A 22,631-nucleotide genomic window follows, 5' to 3' on the forward strand; every position below is an offset into this window, starting at 1 on the left:
GCAGACATTGCTTCTGCAGCAGTCGCAGATCTCTGGAGTGGCCTGTGCAGGATCCTGGAAGGCGAGTATGTGTCCCCATATTGTTTTAAAAACCATCCGAGTCTAAAATGCAAAACCTTTAAAATACATACATAGTTACATTTGAACTTTTGTAAATGACGTTGCTGCTATATATTTTTTGCCCCGTTCAAAACCAGGGAATGAAAAAAACCAACAACTGATAAATGACAGAATCAGCCATTACGGAAGCAGCACTACCATCTGATTTCCCACATTTCTCAAGCATTTTCTAATTTTACCCAAATTTCTTTTTGTTTCTCCTGTAAATATTCCTATTTTGGAACTGATCAGTAAATTTGCACCAACACATGTGTTATATTTAGGGATGAGCAAATAACTTCGAATAACTCCTTATCCGAATAGCTATAGCACTTACCGAATAGCTGCATTGGGAACCTGGACCCTGATGATCAGCTGTCCAGCTCCGCAGCTGCATGTGTCGTGGCTGTGTCACAGTCACAGCATATGCATGGAGTGCCCAACAAACTGGCTCACCATGCATGTGTTGTGACTTACACAGCCGCCACACATGCAGCTGCGGAGCTGGACAGCTGATCATCAGGGGCGCTCCATCTGTCCGGGTTCCCAATGCAGATATTCGGTAAGTGTTATAGCTATTCAGATAAGGAGTTATCCGAAGCCATTTGCTCATCCCTAATTATATAGTTTTATTATACTACCTACATATTAGCTCCCAGTATTTTGTGGTGTTCTTTAAGGCTTTTATATAATATATAATTATACACTTCTCAACACTTAAATTGCAACACCATGAAAGGAAAGTCGTGAAATCATGCAATTTCCAGGAATTGTGTTTCAACACGACAACACCAGGCCGCATGTTCGTTCCGCTGTGAGTAGGCTGTGTGGCTTAAATGTGCTACCATGGCCTGCAGAGTCTCCAGACTTGTCTCCCTTTGAGCACATCTGGGACGTCATTAGTCAGTAATTATACAGGGAACTGTCAGCAGCGGATCCTGATGATTTGCCCAAGTGCATTCAGCGGCAGAACAGTCCTCAGATGACCATTAATAACTTCATTGATAGGAGCCAAGGCTGTAAGTGCCAAGATTTATGTATCTGGTGCTCATGCTCTAAACTGAATACGTTTCAAAAAATTTGTTTCCATTTTCCAGCATTTGCATTTCAGTACCAAGTCTATTGATCTTATGCTTTCCACGACTTTTCCATTTTAGTAATGCAATTTCAATGTTGAGGAGTGTAAATTAAGCATGTATGATTCTGAATAGAAGACCCTTTGGCATGATAACATTGACACACCAAAAATATGGACACGTAGTCTAGCTCAAAAGAGAAGGCATGATATGGTTATTCGGCACAGCGAAAACCAACTGGGATGTTCTGGCGCCTTCGCTAATAATAAAATATATGATGCTGACCAATATCAAGCATTCCATAAAGTGACCCACAAGACCTGTCCTTAATATAGAGCATCATTACATCAAACCCCCCTCATTGAGGAGGAATTGTGTATCCAGAAAGAGTAGTGTATTGAGCTTCTTCTCTTGTGCAAGTAGACAACCCAACCCAAGGGTCAGAACTTTGTAAGGTAGGAAGCCTAGTGTTTGTTAGGTGGAGTGTACCTGGACCTTAAACGCTAACGTCCCATGGTACAGAAAATGTATCTTGTATTGGATCTCCTTATTCCTTCCATGATCAGTGCTACTATACATGACAGGTCTGCAATGTTTACTGAAGCACACATTTAGGAGACCCCGTCCGGTGCTGCAGCCAGAGATCAAGAAGTAGCCAGCTACGAATGATCAGGCTTGGTTTTCTCTTCTTTTATATGCCCGACGTTCGTTGTCTCCCCAGAATCACCATAGTAACACAGGATTTCCACTGAAAATAACTCTAAATATAGATTTCAAATCCCCATGCTTTCGGCTAGAAGCCTAGAGCCACGGTAGATGGCTGGAAGGATTAGGCTGCAAATGCAGGAAATTGTAGACGGAGTGGATTGAAGTGGAAAGGAAAATGGCAGATAGTTATCTTGGAAGCTTCAGGTCATTTCCAATTGAATGGATTCGGATGCAGGCTTCCTGCTCCTCCATGTTCTCTCCTATAGGCAGCTCAGCCCAGATCATAACCTCACAATGTACCAGGTTTCAGATCTGTGCTGTACAAGTGCATGCAGTTATTATCCCAAATTTACATACACTGTCAGCTATCTTACCTCCAGGGGAGTTTTTCACAGATCGAGCTGTCTGCTGCCTTTTGAAACCTTACAAAGCTAGATTTTCTTTTGCTGACATTAGAATTACATTACCAGGCAGTAAAACCTCATATAATAGCCGGCTGCATCTCTTAAAGACACCGGTGCCCTCTTTCATGTCTATCTTTGTCTTCTTTCCTGTATTGGAGAAGTCATTGTGTTGTTACTCAAAGGGAATGAACCACTTCTGAATGAAAGCTTCATATTTTATCTTCAGTTTGGCTACTTGGTTATGTCATTTAAGACTCTTTTTATTCTCCAGGAATATATTTCAGGTACTTCTGGATGCTGCTTTTCTGCTGTTGCAATGCAGATATTTGCTTGAATACTATGGAAAATCCTATGTCAGTGCTGGACAATGGACTCTTAAGGCCCCGTCTCACTTAGCGACGCTAAAGCGATCCCGATAACGATACGACCTGTCAGGGATCGTTGCTGCGTCGCTATGTGGTCGCTGGTGAGATGTCAAACAGTGAGATCTTACCAACGATCGCTGCTGCGGTCTCACTGTTTGACATCTCACCAGCGACCTGTACAACGATGTCACATGGGAGCTATTATGACGATTCAGTGTCTGAGTCGTCAACGAGGTCGTTGGTAAGGTGTCAAACACAGCGATGTGTGCTACCCAGCGGGACCTCAACGATCAAAAAAAGGTAAAAAGGTCCAGGCCATTCCGACACGACCAGCGATCTCACAGCAGGGGCCTGGTCGCTGCTACGTGTCACACATAGCGAGATCGCTACTGAGGTCGCTGTTGCGTCACAAAACTTGTGACTCAGCCGCGATCTCGCTAGCGATCTCGCTTAGTGAGACGGGGGCTTTAGTAATGCACCACCCAACCCCAAAATTCTGTTGACTTATTGTTGACGATCCATAAAATTATTTGCAACCAGTATTTGGCATTGATGGTTCCTCCTGGAGTGATGTGGCTCATTTGCTGCAGTACCGGCCTATATGGATCTAATTGGTACTGCTCTCAGCCCAGACAGTGCCTGGGATGTATTTCTCGTTGCATTGCTTCCCCTTCCTATTACTTATAAATGGACATTAAGAGCTTGCCACAAGGATAGGCCATCGGTGTACGTTTTTGAATCTCCCTTTAATTGATTTTTCCAGGTCTATGATAGTAAACTTAAATGATTGTATAAAGAAAAAACGTTTTAATCTACTATTGTTTGTGAGATGTATCCACTAAGCCTCAGGTCTGGGTGGGCACATGGTCCCAGGGCGTTGGCGAATCTGGAAGAAAGGCACATGGGGAGCGAGCACTTGGCTCATACAGGAAACTCAGGAGTAGTAGTACAGGTACGGTGAACGAAGCAAGGATGATTGCAGAATAAGGGCACCGGAGCACAAATGGGAATCCACTATGATGTAACATCTGGCTGCTGCTGTTTTTACGCTGCATAAGTACACAGCATCAAACCCGCAGCAAGTACTGACTGTAGTGTGCAGTTATAGTTGGTCCAATCGTGACTTTAATCGTCTACACAGAAGTGGATTTGACTTACTTTAATAGCCTGTTTCGATAGGCGAGCACTCTTCCACAGCACTTTGCTCTGTGTGCATAGAATACTAATACTAATACTACTCGTCAGGACATGTCTCTGTTTCGTACCATTACAACAGGGGTGGGGAACCTTTTTTCTGCCAAGGGCCATTTAAATCTTTATAAAATAATGATTGGGCTGTAAAAAAGTCTAAAATTTAGCCTGCTATATTTCCTCAAAAGTTTAAATAACTCTCTCATCATATCTTGGCTGAAACTTATTCCCTTTGGCACGGCTATGATGTTATGTATGTATTTTTGAAGTTACTACTCGCATCTGCTTTTCCAGGTTTTTGTCGGTCTGGAGCACAGGCGACTCTTTGAGATAAGTTTTGTAAAGAGCTCGCAGCAGTAAGTCTTACCGAAAACAAATGTACAGTTGTGCTCAAAAGTTTACATACCTTGGCAGAATTTTTGCTTTCCTGACCTTTTTTCAGAGAATATGAATGATAACACCACTTTTTCTCCAGTCATGGTTAGTGGTTGGGTGAAGCCATTTATTGTACCGCTTCCCCCTCTGCAAATCTCTTCACTGGCTCCTATTCCCTCAGGGTATCCAGTTCAAATTAAGGTACCGTCACATTAAGCGACGCTGCAGCGAATTCGACAACGATGCCGATCGCTGCACCGTCGCTGTGTGGTTGCTGGAGAGCTGTCACACAGACAGCTCTCCAGCGACCAACGATGCCGATGTCCCCGGGTATCCAGGGTAATTATCGGGTTACTAAGCGCAGGGCCGCGCTTAGTAACCCGATGTTTACCCTGGTTACCATTGTAAATGTAAAAAAAAAACAGTACATACTCACCTTCTGATGTCCGTCAGGTCCCTGGCCGTCTGCTTCCCGCACTGACTGTGAGCTCCGGCCGGCCGTAAAGTAAAAGCAGAGCACAGCGGTGACGTCACCGCTGTGCTGTGCTTTACGGCCGGCCGGCGCTCACAGTCAGTGCGGGAAGCAGACGGCCAGGGACCTGACGGACATCAGAAGGTGAGTATGTACTGTTTTTTTTTTACATTTACAATGGTAACCAGGGTAAATATCGGGTTACTAAGCGCGGCCCTGCGCTTAGTAACCCGATATTTACCCTGGTTACCATTGTAAAACATTGCTGGCATCGTTGCTTTTGCTGTCAAACACGGCGATACACGCCGATCTGACGACCAAATAAAGTTCTGGACTTTCAGCAACGACCAGCGATATCACAGCAGGATCCAGATCGCTGCTGCGTGTCAAGCACAACGATATCGCTATCCAGAACGCTGCAACGTCACGGATCGCTATCGTTATCGTTGCAAAGTCGTTTAGTGTGAAGGTACCTTTACTAATACTGACCTGTGCAAATTGTCTCTTCAGAGAGGAAGAGTACTACTAGAACTCTAGTGCCACCTGTTGGAAGTAGCAATCCTAACAGTCAATGTCGACCCTTTAACGAGTTTTGTCACATGACTTAGGATAAAAGCCAAACCAGAATCTCAATTTGCAGACAAGGTCTCCTCATCTCGACATGCTTAACATGTCACTCTCCGCAAGGAGAAACGATAATACAGACCTACAAAGCCATCAATAACCTGTTTCCTCCATATATTTCTGAACTGATCTCCCGATATCTTCTCTCACGTAATCTCCGATCCTCCCAAGACTTCCTTTTCTCCTCCACACTTATTTGCTTCTCACCCAACCGTCTCCAAGACTTCTCCCGAATGTCCCCCATCCTCTGGAATTCTTTGCCCTAACTCGTCCGATTATCAACCACATTCGGATCCTTCAGACGGAACCTGAAAACCCATCTCTTCAGGGAAGCCTACAGCCTGCACTGACCCCGTTGCCTCCTCACCAACACCGGAGCTCCTGCAACCGCCAACCTATGGTCTCCTTCCCCACCATCCTGTAGAATGTAAGCTTGCAAGGGCAGGGTCCTTGCCCCTCTGTATCAGTGTGTAATTGTTAGTTTGCTTACTGTAAGTGATATCTGTAATGTGTATGTAACCCCTTCTCATGTACAGCACCATGGAATCAATGGTGCTATATAAATAATAATAATAATAATAATGTCAAACTACTGTGTTTTCTCTTTTTAAATCATAATTACAACCCAAAACATCCAAATGACCCTGATCAAAAGTTTACATACCCCATTTCTTTTGTGGTAGTTGTGGGTGAGGTTCTTTATTTTCTCAGATGGTAAAGCTGCCCACTCTTCTTGGCAAAAAGCCTCCAGTTTCTGTAAATTCCTGGGTTGTCTAGCATGAACTCTTAAGATCTCCTCAGAGTGGCTCAATATTATTGAGGTCAGGAGACTGAGATGGCCACTCCAGAACCTTCACTTTGTTTTGCTGTAGCCAATAACAGGTCAACTTGGCCTTGTGTTTAGGATTGTTGTCATCTTGGAACATCCAAGTACATCCCATGCGCAGCTTTCGGGCTGATGAGTGCAAATTTGCCTCCAGTATTTGCTGATAACGTGCTGCATTCATCTTTCCTTCAACTATGAACAAGTTTCCTGTGCATTTGTAGCTCACACATCCCCAAAACATCAGTGATCCACCTCCGTGCTTTACAGTAGAAATGGTGTTCCTTTAATCATAGGCCTTGTTGACCTCTGTCCAAATGTAACGTTTATGGTTGTGGCCAAAAGGTTCAATTTTGGTTTCATCACACCAAATTACCTAGTTCCAGAAGTTTGAGGCTTGTCTCTGTGCTGTTTTGCATATTGTAGGCAATATACTTTGTGGCATTTGCGCAGTAATGGCTTTCTTCTGGCGACTCGACCATGCAGCCCATTTTTCTTCAAGTGCTTTCTTATTGTGCATCTTGAAACAGCCACACCGCTAGTTTTCACAGAGTCCTTTATTTCAGCTGATGTTATTTGTGGGTTTTTCTTTGCATCCCGAATAATTTTCCTGGCAGTTGTGGACGACATTTTTGTTGGTCTGCCTGATCATGGTTTTGTTTTTACAGAGCCCCTGATTTTCCATTTGTTAATCAGTTTGTACGCTGCTGACTGGCATTATCAATTCCTTGGATATCTTTTTGTATCCCTTTCCTATACAGTTCAACTACTTTTCCCGTAGAGCAGTTGACATTTCCTTTGCTTTCCCCATGATTCACAATCCAGATACATCAGCGGCTGGATGAAAGATGCCAGAGTCTGTCTGGATCCCAGAAACTCACTCAGCTTTTATGCACACACACTGATTACAAGCAAACAGGTCACAGGTAGCCATTCAAACCCATTTGTGTCAACCTCTGTGCATGTTATCAGGTCAAAATCACCAGGGTATGTGAACTTTTGATCAGGGTCATTTGGATGTTTTGGGTTGTCATTATTATTTAAAAAGAGAAAACACAGTAGTTTGACAATAAATGGCTTCACCCAACCACTAACCAAGAGTGAAGAAAAGTTTTGGTGTTATCATTCATATTCTCTAAAAAAGGCCAAGAAAGCAAAAATTCCTATGGGGTATGTAAACTTTTGAGCACAACTGTATATTACACAGCAGATCTCCTCACAATGGGAAATTCATCACTGCTCATGTAACATTTATAGAATGCAATCAATTCAAGGTCTGGCGTATACATAACAAAGGAGACACAGACTACTATATATGCATCACATAGGCCCCGTAGAAGCGTATTGCACGGGAAATGGCCGTTGTCCATATTCTTCCCTGCATGCCTCCCTGCACCTATTTGTCCTACAATCTTTGTCTTAATCTCTGATGGAGTAATAAAAAAACAAGGTTTTTCACAGCAACTGGGTGGTTGCCGCATCACTACTTTTTATACATCACATAGGAGACACTGAGACTGCTGTATATACATCACATATGATAAATTGAGACTGCTGCATATACATCACATACACGGACTTGTTTGCTCTGAATTACCTCCCTTGCATTAAAGGTGTTGTAGGGTCATAATATTTGCCATGAATATATCTCGTAACAATATTTTTATTAAAAGCATAGATTAGCACCAGAGATGGAGATGGTATACACATGTGGGTAGTTTTTGTTATGCTGGGAGCGAGTACTACAACAACCACCAGTATGATGGCACTTTATTCAGAGAAGCCGTTTGACCACAAGCTGTGCACAGGCAGGAGAATTTACATTCCATGTTACAAGGAGCAGTGTTTAGCGGATCACCTCTCTCCAGAGAATTGAGACATTTGCTTCAGATCATTATTTTTTACACTGCTCCTGGAGTCAGTAATGATGGATGATTTCTATCTTCCAATTTGTATTACACAGTTTTGAAATGCAAAGAAGAAAAATCCTTTAGGGCCCAGGGCTTTATACATGTGGCTAACATTGCTCTGTGCTGCTGCTTTACAGGGGCCGCAGACCAGTGTAGAGAAATAACACTGCACATGGGAAATCTGGTTTTCAGTTGGAGGCGGCCGATAGACCGGTCTGATCACTGCTCATCCATTGGCAGCCATTGTAATAACAGGAGAGCTGTGAGGAGGGCAGCACTGACAAGTGCTAAAAACATGGTCCACAACACATCTGTTAAAACAAAGTTAAAGTGGACAACCTCTCTAAAGGTACCTTCACACTAAGCGACTTTACAACGATAACGATAGCGATCCGTGACGTTGCAGCGTCCTGGATAGCGATATCGTTGTGTTTGACACGCAGCAGCGATCAGGATCCCGCTGTGAGATCGCTGGTCGTTGCTGAAAGTCCAGAACTTTATTTCGTCGCTGGATCTCCCGCTGACATCGCTGAATTGGTGTGTGTGACACCGATCCAGCGATGTCTTCACTGGTAACCAGGGTAAACATCGGGTTACTAAGTGCAGGGCCGCGCTTAGTAACCCAATGTTTACCCTGGTTACCATTGTAAAAGTAAAAAAAAAAAACACATACTCACATTCCGGTGCCCGGCGTCCGCTTCCCTGCACTCCTCCTGCATCCTGTGTAAGTGCCGGCCGTAAAGCAGAGCGGTGACGTCACCGCTCTGCTCTGTGGGAGATGCCGGAGATGTTCGGCGCTGACACAGGATGCAGGAGGAGTGCAGGGAAGCGGACGCCGGGCACCGGAATGTGAGTATGTGTTTTTTTTTTACTTTTACAATGGTAACCAGGGTAAACATCGGGTTACTAAGCGCGGCCCCGCGCTTAGTAACCCGATGTTTACCCTGGTTACCAGGGGACTTCGGCATCGTTGGTCGCTGGAGAGCTGTCTGTGTGACAGCTCTCCAGCGACCACACAACGACTAAACAGCGACGCTGCAGCGATCGGCATCGTTGTCTCTATCGCTGCAGCGTCGCTTAGTGTGAAGGTACCTTAAGTCTTAGGTTATTTGTAAATTGTTTTTACGGGTTTCATTTGATCAGAATGGTCTTTATGCAGCGCCCCAGAGTCCTGGTCGTTGCAGTACTGATGCTCTGCCGCTAAGGGGAGTGTTGGTACGTCTGATGGCACTGAAGGAGTTCACCTGACCAGGTATCACAGACACCAATACACTTCACAGTCTGGCCTCCAGGGGGAGCTAAGGGTGCTATGTATTAGGCCACTCCTCACAATCTGGTAAAACTGGGGGTTAGATAGGAAGTTAGACAGAAAGCTGACTGGGTTGGAACCAGGCAACATCCTGTGGCAGAGGGTGTTGCAGGGGAAGATTCAGGGGGGTCCCTGTCAGGGGTGGGATCCTGACAGAGGCCTAGCGAACAGAAAGAACGTTACGGGACTGCGCCTGCACTTCATTGCGGCGGTACCCCAAGAAAGGACAAGAAGCGAGGTTTATTGTGAAGAGTGAGAAACGAGATCAACGCAACAAGGAGAAAACACCAGTAGGAGTCGTGCTGTAAGACGAGGCAACATCCTACTGAGGCGCGTAGCCGGTGGCCGGAAACGCCGAGGTAGTATTGAGCTCCAGGCCTTACTTCAAACCTACGGCAGGACAGTCAGTTATAGGCGGGCTGTCTCACATAAATCACCTAAGCAGACATAGGGGGCAACAGTTGGAGAGAGGCGACACTAGGGTCCCAGAAGACCTCCAGGCCTACCCGTCATATGGGTGCGTCCTAGCCATATCATCTGGGGGACGAAGAAGAACATCAGAATCAGTTGTGAGGGAACTTCAGAAACAGACACAACAGTTGTGAGGACTATCCCGTGGTGCTCCGCAGGGAAGGACTACAACACACAAGCGCTTGAAGGAAGGCACAGATTTCCACCTGCAAAGGGAACTCTGGAGGTGCCATCGGACCGGCCGGTCTCAGACAGCCCTGTTAACCGTACTCGGGATTGAGGATCCTGAAGCCTTCAGTAAAGAGGTAAAGAGACTGCAACCCTGTGTCCTCGTTATTCATCGCACCCTGTACCACACATTACCACTCTCAACTTTCACTGGACGCCCCTCAGCAGGGTCACGGTCCGGGTCTAGCCACCGTGACAATCCCAGAACAGAGACAGAGAGGCCCGGTACTGGGTACCCCTCGGCCCTGCGACTGTGGGGGCGCTCCATTTACAGCTCGAAGCAACAGATCAGAACTTAAATTCTGTAGTCTTCCTTGTAAAATAATAATAAAAAAAACCTTATGCTCCCCACCTGCACCAGTGGTGTTTCAGCAATGTCGGCACTCATTGTTATGTCATGAGCGCTGCAGTCAATCAGCGGCCACACATTGTCTGCATTGCTCACACTTCCTTCAGTCATCTAAGTTGTCTTAGGAAAATGTGAGCACTGCAGCCCATCGTGTGGCATAACAGCATAACAATGTCACGTGATCTGCTGGCATGAACATCGCTGGAACGAGCGTCTACAGCATTTCAGAAGGGTTTGTCCAAATAGCCGACAGCCCCTTTAATATAACATTACATAATATATACTTTACACTATTACGATTTGTTGTTACGGTACATATAAATTTGCACTTTATTTCATGTCTCAAGCTATGATCATACACCGTTTTTTAGGCATTCAAAAAGTGGATGTGTTTTGCTTCTGGAAACTTTCATTTTTTTGGGAAGTTTTTGTAATTTTTTTTTTGTTTCAACCTGAAGCTATTTTTGATTGGACAGAGAAAGCCAAGTTTAGATTGGGTTCCATTGGGATCCACTTCAAAAGGAAGTGACATGCACACCCACCACTGGGCACTCAAAAAGCTAGAAACTGTCACAAGGGTGCCACGTCCCCCTGGTTGACCTGGTCACATCGGGTAATAAATTACAGGTCTTCTTAGAGATGGTGTGATTTGTGTCCCATATTAAATGGATTTAGTTTCCTCTGGTGCTGAAGAGGTTAACGACCATTTCTATGTTGGTCAGAAACATGAAAGTCCATTACAACTGCTTCTGATCTGGTCATTAGCTCTTTCTATATAATAAACTGGTTAGACCTTCTTGTCCCTGCCAGGGAAAGATTCTTCTTCCTGTGCTTTGTGCTAAAGCTAAGTGGTTGCAGTGGAGTTTTTTTTTTTAGTAGTTATCAGTGGTATGTGTGTTAATTTCCTGGTCCCTGTTCCATTTTGCTTATTCCTCCCTGTCCTTATCCTCCTCCCTATTGTTGGTTTTGCTTTTGTATGATAGAGGTTTTCTGTTATCCCTCCTGGGCCCCCATAGGGCGCTGGTGTCCTCAACAGCAAGTGGGCCCCCCCCCCGCCCCGCCTGCTCATGGCCCCAGCACTTGCCCGGGTGCGGATGCTGGCCCTGGTCCCATGTACCCAGCAATTATAGAGTCCCGAGGTAGTCAACTAACTAGGTAGTCAGTCTAAGGCTTGCTGCCTTTCAGGAGCCTAAATAGACGATCCCTATTTATTATTATGATGCCATACATCCAAACCTAATATAATTGTAACATTGATCCCTTTTCTCAGCTAGTGACATAATTGTACAGGTGAATTCCCCCCCCCCCCCCCATAAGGGACTTTAATATCTAGTTATCTACACTGTGTGCAGGACAAATGCATCAATACTAGAATTGAAACAGTCCTTATTCTTGTGCCACCTCACACAATTGCTGTCACGATTCCACCGCTCAGCGTGTCCTGGAAACAGTGGCTGACAGCTCAGTCATCCAGTCTCGTGCAGGGGCGTGCTGAGCTGTCGGTATTTTGAGTGACAGCTTGGCCGTCCAATCAGACTGGGAGGTGCTGAACTCTTTCAGGTGTTCCCTGTTCCTAGTGATTACTCAGCTAATTAACTAAGCTGTCTATCCCAAGTATGCCGATATCCTTACAAGTTTATGTGCCCAGTTTACTTTTTGTTAAACCGTACCCACAAATAGAGTTTATTCGTTGGGGAAGTTACCCTAACATTTTATAGTAAATTAATACACAATCTTAAACATATATCTGCAGAAAATTGTTGCATTTCCATGTAGATTCTCTGAGATTTCCCAATTTCATGTGTCATATTCAGGGTAAGCCTCCGCTGACTAATGGGAGCGTTCACGTTGTGCAGCTTGTATACATTATTCTAGGTGATTGACAAAATACTATTTCTTTCACTGAAGTGAAAAAGTCTTTGTTTTTTCACTAAATTGGCATAATACTTTATAAAAAAAATTATACCTAGAAACAAATTGTATAGAAAAACACTTCCTAGGAAGCTGTGGTACATTTTCTGCTATAAATGACACCAAGTTCAATGACAGCATTGTTTTTTTAATGCTCCTATAAATGTAGAGACACTTCAATTTAACGGAGTGCAGTTGAGTTTATCAATGTAGATGAACATCTGGCAGAAGCCGCAGAAGTCATCATAAAACTGTGTTATGGAGGTGCTCCAAACCAGCTCTTATATGATGGCATGAACACCTCCGAATGCAGCAGGTGATCTGTCTGTGGCATAGATAGAAGAGAGGATGTTCGATAGCAAAGATGAAACCATGACCTCCTTTATAGTCTCAGGTTTTGCCTTTTAAGAGTCCAAAAAGGGCCTAGTGTTTGTTTTCCCCTTCAACGTTTTCCATGACCTTTATGTTAGTTCCAAGCCCCTTGTATGTTAACGATGCTGTTCCTCTAGGGAAGGGTGTCCTACACAGCTATTTGCCACACAATAACAAAGTAGATGGAATGAACCAAGCCTGGACCCCCTCTCTGCAAGGCAAGTACCACATAGCAGCTGTATGGTTCATCTATATGAGGGGTCCCCAACCTGTGGCTTAGGAGCCACATGTGTCTTGCAGGCCCATAATGTGTGGCTCGTGGCTGTCTGCTAGCTAGGTGCATTATCACCAGGTCTAGCAAACAGCTTTGAAGAGCAGGTCTCCAGATCCAGATGATGATTTCTCCGAGTAGCTCTGCATAGAAGAGCAGATTTGGATGCTCATATACTGGGTGGGGATGGACATAAATATGATAAACTGGAGATTGGATGATACTGACTGTTAGAGAGGTGCGTATGTTTGATGTAAAAATACTGAATGGGGGTAAGTTGGGATCTCCCAGATGTAAGTATGCTCCCTATAAGGGAAGGGGCACAGAGCACAATTTGCTTTTTGTGAGGAAGTGTTGGCTGTCTTTATACCAGAGTCTTGGTGTCACTAGTGTAGGGTGGTTTGCTTAATGTGACTTGTAACCATCTCTCAGAGCTGAATGTGGCTCTAACAGTAAGAAAGGATCACTGATATATATAGTACAATTATCCTTTCTCCTATGCAGGGACCATGAAATTCTTGGAGAGAGTTGGTCCAGTCCTGATTGATCCAGTCCTCCTTCTAATAAACTGCTAAGAACGTGTCCTATGAAAGACTGTTCTATCAGGAGGAGCTGTATTTTCAGAAAATGAGGTTGGAGAGCAAAGGGAAGTCCATTGGTCTAGATCAAAACCATCACCAGGCTTTTCTGTCTCGAGAGGAAAAAAACTGGTACCATAATGGGGTTTCTACCATTTATTACATATGCTACAACTGTCAGTGTGCATAGTATTGGCTCAGAGTGTTGTTGTGTTGACCCTTTTTTTGCCATAATTTACAGAGAACTAAAGCACAACCAGGGGTGCAGCTGGGAGATGATCCAGGGCATATTGATGAGGTTGCCAACATGCCCACCTTGGCTTTGGCTCGGGATATACAGATTCAAAGACAGGGAAGCAAAGCGAACATTTGCCGTGGTGAAGAAAATCATATGTATAGCTTTGCATAGAAGAGATATTGAAATGAAGGACGAAAATAAAAGTGCTTTGATTGATAAACAATAGAAGAATTTCAGGATGTGATTGCTTGTTGTGGAGTCATCTGCCGCTGATTGTCTGCAAGTCACAGTCTTAACACGCATCTCAGATATCAAGACTTGAAAGGGTTCCTGTAGTCTCAGTCATCAGGAAGTTTTAACATTAAAGTCGGAAATAATTACAAGAAGTTACAAATGTTGCATAAACTGTGTCTCTTGATTCCTCCATTAGAGGAATAATGAAATATGAAGGACTCTTGTCTTCAGGAGAAACTGTGAGATTGGAACTGTGGCGTCAAGAGACTCGGGCCTTGAAATGCAATATTAGTATTCTAGTGGGTGCGTCGGCTTTACTCAACACTTCAGCCTCATTCAGAATTTACCGGCAGGCAACCTGATTATCTCTATTAATCGAAAATATTGATTACGTTCCTTCTTCTGAACTACTATGAATGAATGGCGATGAAAGTGAAATTTGGTTGCAATCCAATGAAGCTCTCTACACTGTCCCTCAGGGCTCATGCGCACGAAGGCTGGATTAAGATACACGGTGCAACTACTACTTGGGCAGCATGGTGGCTCATTGGTTAGCACTGCAGCCTTCCAGCGCTGGAGTCCCGAGTTCAAATCCCAACCAAGGACAACATCTGAAAGGATTCTGTATGTTCTCCCCGTGTTTGGGTTTCCTGCAAGTTCTCCGGTTTCCTCCCACACTCCAAAGACTTACTGATTGGGGTTCACAATCTAGATTCCCTATGAGGACAGCGATGCTGACTGCAAAGAGCTGTGAAATTAATGGCGCTATATAAGTGAATAAAATAAATTACACAAGCATAGGTATTCCACATGCCCCACCATATTACGGGGGTATCATCTCCGATATACAATAACGATCATACATTACATTTTACGTGACCTGTTAATCCTGCTGTCGGGATTCTCCAGTGGTGTAGCCGGGAGCAGGCGGTCATGTGATGTGCATACTTCTGGCCACTAGACAACACAGAAGATGGAAATCCCCATAGAAAAGACGTAGGCCCCTTATACGAGAACTACAACACTGCCTCAAAAGATGGTCTTACAGGACTGGGAACACCATCAGTAATAATAGTCTAATTAGGGTTAATTTTCTCTTTTGCGCCTTCAATTTTCCACAGATCGTGAAGTGTGCTTATTTCTGTTGGTGTAGACACAGATTTTTTTCCCTATGAGAGTGGATTAAGAGATGGAGGTTGCCGGCTGTCTGGCTTGAGGCCTCTTTGAGGCTTGCCAGTACACAAAAGGATTTGTACTTTATATTATTGGAGCCAGCAAAAACATTTGGATGGAACTTTTGGAAACCATATTAATTGTAAACCCTTACGCTGGTTATAATGATATATGTTACAGTTTTTTTTAAAAAAATAGTGAAAAGGATCTGTTTTTTGTTTTTTTTTCCCTAGAAACCGCTCCACTTGTCTGTTGTGCCAGGTATTACAGCTCAGCTCTTTTCAGCTATTGGACTTTGGCATTGCTTCTAGGAATGTATTTTAGTCATTGAAATCCCTGATCATTCAGGGCTTTGCTCTGTGTGCACACCAATAGAGAGAAGACTGTCAGGTGCTGATATGGACCACCCACTGGACTCCTAAGCCAGAATTAGGAGGGATCTTAACTAGCAAAATGCAAGTGATGCTGAATTTATTCCCACAAACCTATAAATCCACCTGTTGAGCTCCTGCTTTATAACTGTCAGTCTATACGTTACCCCTCATTTCCAAATTATTAGATTCCATTGAATAAATTTAATACATTGCAAAACACTGTGCCTAAATAATGATCCAGAGCCACAATTACATTCCTGTCATTGACAGATCCATCCCTGAGCTCCTGTTTTTCTTATATCAGATTATAACAGTGAATAGTCTGTAAATTAGAATTACATGTTTAGCCCCTTCATGACCAGAGGTATTTTTGCTTTTGCGTTTTCGTTTTTTGCTCCCCTTCTTCCCAGAGCCATAACTTTTTAATTTTTCCATCAATATGTCCTTGTCAGGGCTTGTTTTTTGTGAGACAAGTTGTACTTTTAAAGGACACCATTGGTTTTAACATATCGTGCACTGGAAAACTGGAAAAAATTCCAAGTGTGGTGAAATTGCAAAGAAAATGCTAAAACTGACCTGCCATTATGAGTTTCCAGGTCATTACGAGTTCATAGACACCAAACATGTCTAGGTTCTTTTTTATTTAAGTGGTGAAAAAAAATCCAAACTTTGGTAAAAAATAAATAAATAAAAAAAGTGGCGCCATTTTCCGAGACCTGTAGCATCTCCTTTTTTCATGATCTAGGGCTGAGTGAGGGCTTATTTTTTACATGGCGAGATGACGTTTTTATTGATACTATTTTGGTGTGTATATGATCTTTTGATCGCCCGTTACTGCATTTTATTGCAATGTAGCAGTGACCAAAAAAATTTAATCCTGATGTTTTTAATTTTTTTCTTACTGTTTAGTGATCGGAATAATACTTTTTTAATATTGATTGATCGGGCGATTCTGAATGCGGTGATACCAAACATGTAATTTGAAAAAGATACGGCACTCACCCATTTGCAGTGAAGTCGTAGTCTTTATGGATCTAAGTGCTGTTTAGCAGAATCTCTTTCTATAATTGTATAGCGAAGGGTGGCTATATTATACAGCTATTCAGTATTGGCCTTAGGCAGGCACCAGGCAGAGCCGGAGTCACACTAGCATACAATACATCGCATAGCACTCGGCCCTGTGTTACTCTATGGGCAGCTCACATCTGCAACTATTTTCTCATGCCAAATCTGCATGCGAGAACAAACGTAGCATGCTGCGATTGGCACCAAGACTCTGCTCACTTGCACCCATACAAGTCCATGGGTGCGAGTGACAACGCACAGCACTCAGATATCATCCAAGTGTGGGGTGATAAACGCTGTCCATCCATGTGCTGTGACTGTGACACAACCGCGACACATGCAGCTGCCGCGCCAATCAGCTGATCAGCCGGGTTCCCTCTGCAGCTTATTCAATAAACACGATAGCTTGCTGAATATGCAGGGACCCAAACAAATTCGCTCAGCTCTACTCACAATCTATCAGTGTGTCTTTGGAATGTGGGAGGAAACTGGAGAAGCCGGAGAAAACCCACGCAAACACGGGGAGAACATACAAACTCCTTGCAGATGTTGTACTTGGTGGGATTTGAACCTGGACCCCAGCGCTGCAAGACTGCAGTGCTAAGCACTGAGCCACCGTGCTGCCCTATACATTATTATGGGCACCAGACTGTCCTCCGTACAGTATTATGGGCACCACATAGTCCTCCTCACAGCATTATGGGCACCACATAGTGCTCCATACAGTATAATAGACATCATATTTCTCCATTCAGTATAATGGGCCACATATATTGCTCAATACATAAAAAAATAGATTAAATACCTCACCCCGTTTCCCCGCTGCTCCACTATTCTCAGTATCTTCTGACCCTCTACGCTGAGATGTCACAGACCTCTGCATTCGCCATTATGAATGTGATTTATGTTCTCCTGACATTTGCAGACGATTAATCAATTGCAACTTGTTAAAAAGTCACCACATTTTTCACAAATATTCTACAGTCCCTCCCCAGAGGGACTGTATGTATTTCTGACTTTTGTAGGCAAATTCTACAATATTTTTCAGTATAACAATGACCTTTCTACACTAAAAATTGCACAATAAAAAGTGAAAGACAAAAAAAAGAGCACTTTAGATTTTGCACAAAATTTTATTAAACAACAGCGCTATTTTGAAAAATTTGCTGCAAAAAATGGCGATAAATGTCATAACACCAAAAAAAGAAGAGTGTCTTAAAACCCAAAGCGAATGATGAATCAGGCCCATAGTCCCTACAGTTCTGTATGGTGGAGCGCTTACATATGGCATGTACATAGTGCACGGTATTACAGAGGTATAGTATATTCTCTTAGTAGAAGTTACACAACTCCAATGCAGGAAATGAAGTAACATGGGTGCTACTAAACAAAGCGATGATATTTAAAAAAAACTATGCTTGCACAATTATAATCCAGCAACCTTTCAATCTGAAATAACTACAAACTCCGCTTCCAGTTTAATCTCTTTATTGCTGTTAGAGACTATGAGCTAATGGAGCTTACGTTTTCTATTCTTTCTTTCCTTCTGCTTTTTCTTTTGACACCTATTATTTTTCCATCCACAGCAAAACAATTCAGATCAGAGTAATTGATGACGAGGAGTATGAAAAAAACAAGACTTTCTACATTGAACTGAGGGCGCCACACGTTGTGGACATGAGTGTGCAAAAAGGTGTAGTAGCAGCTTTGTCACACTAACAGCCTCCGCTCCTGAATTCTGCAACCCCGAGCTTGGGTAATTGTTGGCATTCCAGTTGTCGGTAGTCCTCAGGTAGCCATGCATCTGGGAAGATGCCACTCAACGAAAAGTGGTTTGCCAAAAATGACTCCGCTCTTCATTAATCTCTCTGCTATCCTCACCTGTTCCTTTGTGCTCTAGCTAACCATTAACACCAGCTTGGTTAACACTGACCGCTAACAATGCTTTACTTATAGGTAAACCCTGAAACCAGGAGACCTTGTGATATCTATTCACTTGAGCAATATCGTAGCCATGTGAGCACCAATCCAAGCCAGTCCTTTCCATAGGCGTCATGTTTTCTAGTAACGTGAGAATATGTAGGACATGGGCTGTGACACTGACCAATTACAGATGTAGCAGAACTTGGACAAGAATAACAATTAGTTGTTTTTTTTAATAGGATTTCAGGCAATAGTTATAAATAATGTTAAAGGAGGCTTGATGTAGAGAAGAAATCCCAGCAATTCATTCATGGAGCATTGAGAGAAGTAGGGAAGAAAGCAGTCAGCACGTAAATCACAGGAAAGCAAGAAACGTGAGTGGTCCCGTGATGACCACCAGGAGAGTGACAAAGAGCAGAATCCTAACAATCTATACATTGCACACTGTTAGGATCTCCCATGAGTAGAACAGAGCACCACTCACCAAAATATGGGTTATTGCTTCAAAACATGCGAGACAAGGACGCAAGGTTTCAGCTCTTCTGTATAGAAACGTTGATGTCCTTGTCTCACGTTTTGTGAAGCAATACACCACTTTTTTTTATTGGATTTTTTGAGGAGTGTTGCTATGGTCAACACATTGCCTATCATTTTTAATAATTTGCGCAGATGCTTGCTTCCTTTTCAAGTGGCTGCCAGGATTCTCAATTTTAGACTTTGGGTCCAGCCTGGAATACTTTAACTTGGAGATGACTTCCACTATTCAGTAATATCTACAGCTTTGGAGCCCCAAAGTATACTGTATATCCAGTACTGTTGTAGTAGAAGTCAATTTGATCATTAACATACTATAAATACCTTTACAGGATGGGACTAGATGTTCGATACCATTAGGGGATGTGTTAAAAGGGTTTAGAAAATGTTCTTTACAGCAGGCATTGTGAATAATAATCAATACTCCTCTGTCAAATTCCCACGGCTCCAGTGCTGATGGTCTGGTGGTCCCCCTGGTCTTTATCTACTTGTCCTACAGTGATGACATCACTGGCACCCACATAAGCCCTGCAACCAGTCACTGGTCTCAGCGGTCTTGTACCACACACCTACCAGACATGGTTATTTATTTATTATTCCATTCTTGCAATTATTTTCACTTCCTAGACTACCTAGACTAATAGCAGCTACTACCAGATCACATGGATTCAGTTTTCATCCTTATAGCTTTGAATCTTAAAGGGGATTTCTTATATTCATAAATGGGTAAAATTGTAAAGAACTTGTAGAGAGCAACTTTCCAATTTACTAGTCATTAAAAATCCTCTCCGTTCTCAAGAGCGAAGGGATTTATAATTCTATTGTGTAATGTCCATCACTTAGGTTACCGGTCACCTCTGAAGTTCATCAGCAGTGACCAATCTCCTAGGTAAGCAGCACAAAGGTTGCAAACTCCACTCAGAAGCTGGTAGAATCTTTGGATACTGCAAACAGTGTCTGCACTCTTTCGCTGCTGCAGAGTCAAAACTATCTCTGCTTGCAGCATCGAGGAGACTGGTGGCTCAACTGTGCTGCTTGTCTGAATGGTCAATGATGCTGGTCTGAATGGTCAGTCATGAGGAACGCACTGTCCCCACCATTCTGGGACACTCCTGAAGAATGAAGATGGGACAAACCCTTTAAGACAATGGCCAAGGTACAGACTTGTTGATACCACCCCTGAAAACAGTATAAACCATGGAAAGAATGTCCCATTGTCTACATCCTGATCACTTTCAGACATCATAGCCAGGATTTAGGAAGGAAGACATTATTGCTAGGTGGATAATCAGTAGGTTTGCCTGCAGGAAGCTAGTCGATGCCCCCTGACCTGGTTCTGTTGCAGTTTTGGAAATGTTTATTACAGTATAACTAGGTTGGTTGCTGTGGACACTGTTATTATTTATTAGTTTTTTAAATGTTTCTTTATACTTCATTCATTAAAGGGAATCGGTCTGTAACATTTTCACTAATAAACCAGAGATAGAGCTGAATAAGGAAGAGTGGAATATGTCCAACTAGACCTATTTTATTGCCCTCTTATCGCCCTAAGTCCTTAGCTCCTCACTTCTTCTCGCCACCGCTTCTTGGCAGCAGAGATCAGAGGTGATGTCATGCAGCAGCGCCTGTGTATCCACTGCCAATCATGAACCAGGGGCCATCCTGCCTGGGTGCAGGTAAGAGGAGCTGAGGACTGCAAGTGCACGGATACAGTCACCAGTGCACTTGCAAAGTTAATTTGCATAAGAATGAAAGATGAATTTCAGTGTGACGCAGCACTGGAGGGTCATGTAAAAGATTCCTTTTAAATATGAAAACATAAGACATTTTTAGGACCTGGTTAAGACTCTGTTATGTTTGTCAATAGGGTGCTTCAGGGGAAAAAAAACTGCTTTGGTTGAATTTTGAGTCATCTAGACTCCCTCCTTCACCAGGTATTTTTTTAAAGCACCTAAGTCATAGAAAAAGTTCTACTGCACTTTCCATTCTAGTTCCAACTCCCAAGACCTATATGCTTGTGTAGCTTTTCTTCCCTCGGTGAGCCCTTTTGGCCAGTCAGTAGCATTAAGATAGCAAATGTGTTAACAAAAGACATTGGACTGCCAAGGATACTTAGAGACAGAGAAGGTGAGGAACCTCAATTAGTATATAAGGCCCTTAATATTATGTCCAAACCCCGCCATCCCCTTCCTGTCTATTATGACATATACAGTGGCTTGCGAAAGTATTCCCCCTTCTGGAATTTTTTTGTAATTTGCTACCTCACAAAATGTAATTTCACTGTTTTTTTTGTTTTGTTTTTTGAGGGATTCATGTAAAGAACATGCCTACAACCATACCTCCCAACTTTTGAAGATGGGAAAGAGGGACAAAGTTTGTGGCGCGCAACTCGTGCCGCGGCAAATTTTAGGCCACGCCTCTGACCACACCCATTCATAACTAGTCACACCCATATCCACGTCCCAACCACACCCATTTAGCACTGCTGATCACACTGTTTCATATACAATAATTATAAACAAAAAAATATGGCCACACAGTGCTCCATACTGTATAATGGCCACACATGATGCTCCATACTGTATGATGACCACACATGATGCTCCATACTGTATAATGGCCCCACATGATGCTCCATACTGTATGATGACCACACATGATGCTCCATACTGTATAATGGCCACACATGATGCTCCATACTGTATAATGGCCACACAGTGCTCCATACTGTATAATGACCACACATGATGCTCCATACTGTATAATGACCACACATGATGCTCCATACTGTATAATGACCACAGATGATGCTCCATACTGTATAATGACCGCACATGATGCTCCATACTGTATAATGACTGCACATGATGCTCCATACTGTATAATGACTGCACATCATGCTCCATACTGTATAATGACCGCACATGATGCTCCATACTGTATATTGGCTGCACATGATGCTCCATACTGTATAATGACCGCACATGAAGCTCCATACTGTATAATGACTGCACATGATGCTCCATACTGTATACTGGCTGCACATGATGCTCCATACTGTATAATGACCGCACATGATGCTCCATACTGTATAATGACTGCACATGATGCTCCATACTGTATAATGACCGCACATGATGCTCCATACTGTATAATGGCCCCACATGATGCTCCATACTGTATAATGACCCCACATGATGCTCCATACTGTATAATGACCGCACATGGTGCTCCATACTGTAATAACCGCACATGATGCTCCATACTGTATAATGACCCCACATGATGCTCAATACTGTATAATGACCACACATGATGCTCCATACTGTATAATGGCCCCACATGATGCTCCATTCTCTATAATGACCACACATGATGCTCCATCCTGTAAAATGACCGCACATGATGCTCCATACTGTATAATGGCCCCACATGATGCTCCATTCTGTATAATGACCACACATGATGCTCCATACTGTATAATGACCGCACATGATGCTCCATACTGTATATTGGCCGCACATGATGCTCCATACTGTATATTGGCCGCTCAT

General features: G+C 43.3%; 1 protein-coding gene across 6 annotated transcripts in view; it reads left to right on the plus strand.

The window, feature by feature from the left end:
• Positions 1 to 22,631, plus strand: part of SLC8A3 (solute carrier family 8 member A3) — a 403,213-nt gene that overhangs the window by 286,910 nt on the left and 93,672 nt on the right. The window contains exon 4 of one of the 6 annotated variants that reach the window (XM_077262339.1): positions 18,207 to 18,313. The exons of the other annotated variants lie outside the window; for them this stretch is intronic. Coding sequence (XP_077118454.1) covers positions 18,207 to 18,313 — 107 coding nt within the window. The remainder of the gene's footprint in view (positions 1 to 18,206; positions 18,314 to 22,631) is intronic. 6 annotated transcript variants of the gene reach the window in all.

The sequence above is a fragment of the Ranitomeya variabilis genome, chromosome 1 (assembly GCF_051348905.1).
Source record: "Ranitomeya variabilis isolate aRanVar5 chromosome 1, aRanVar5.hap1, whole genome shotgun sequence".
Lineage (NCBI taxonomy): Eukaryota > Metazoa > Chordata > Amphibia > Anura > Dendrobatidae > Ranitomeya > Ranitomeya variabilis.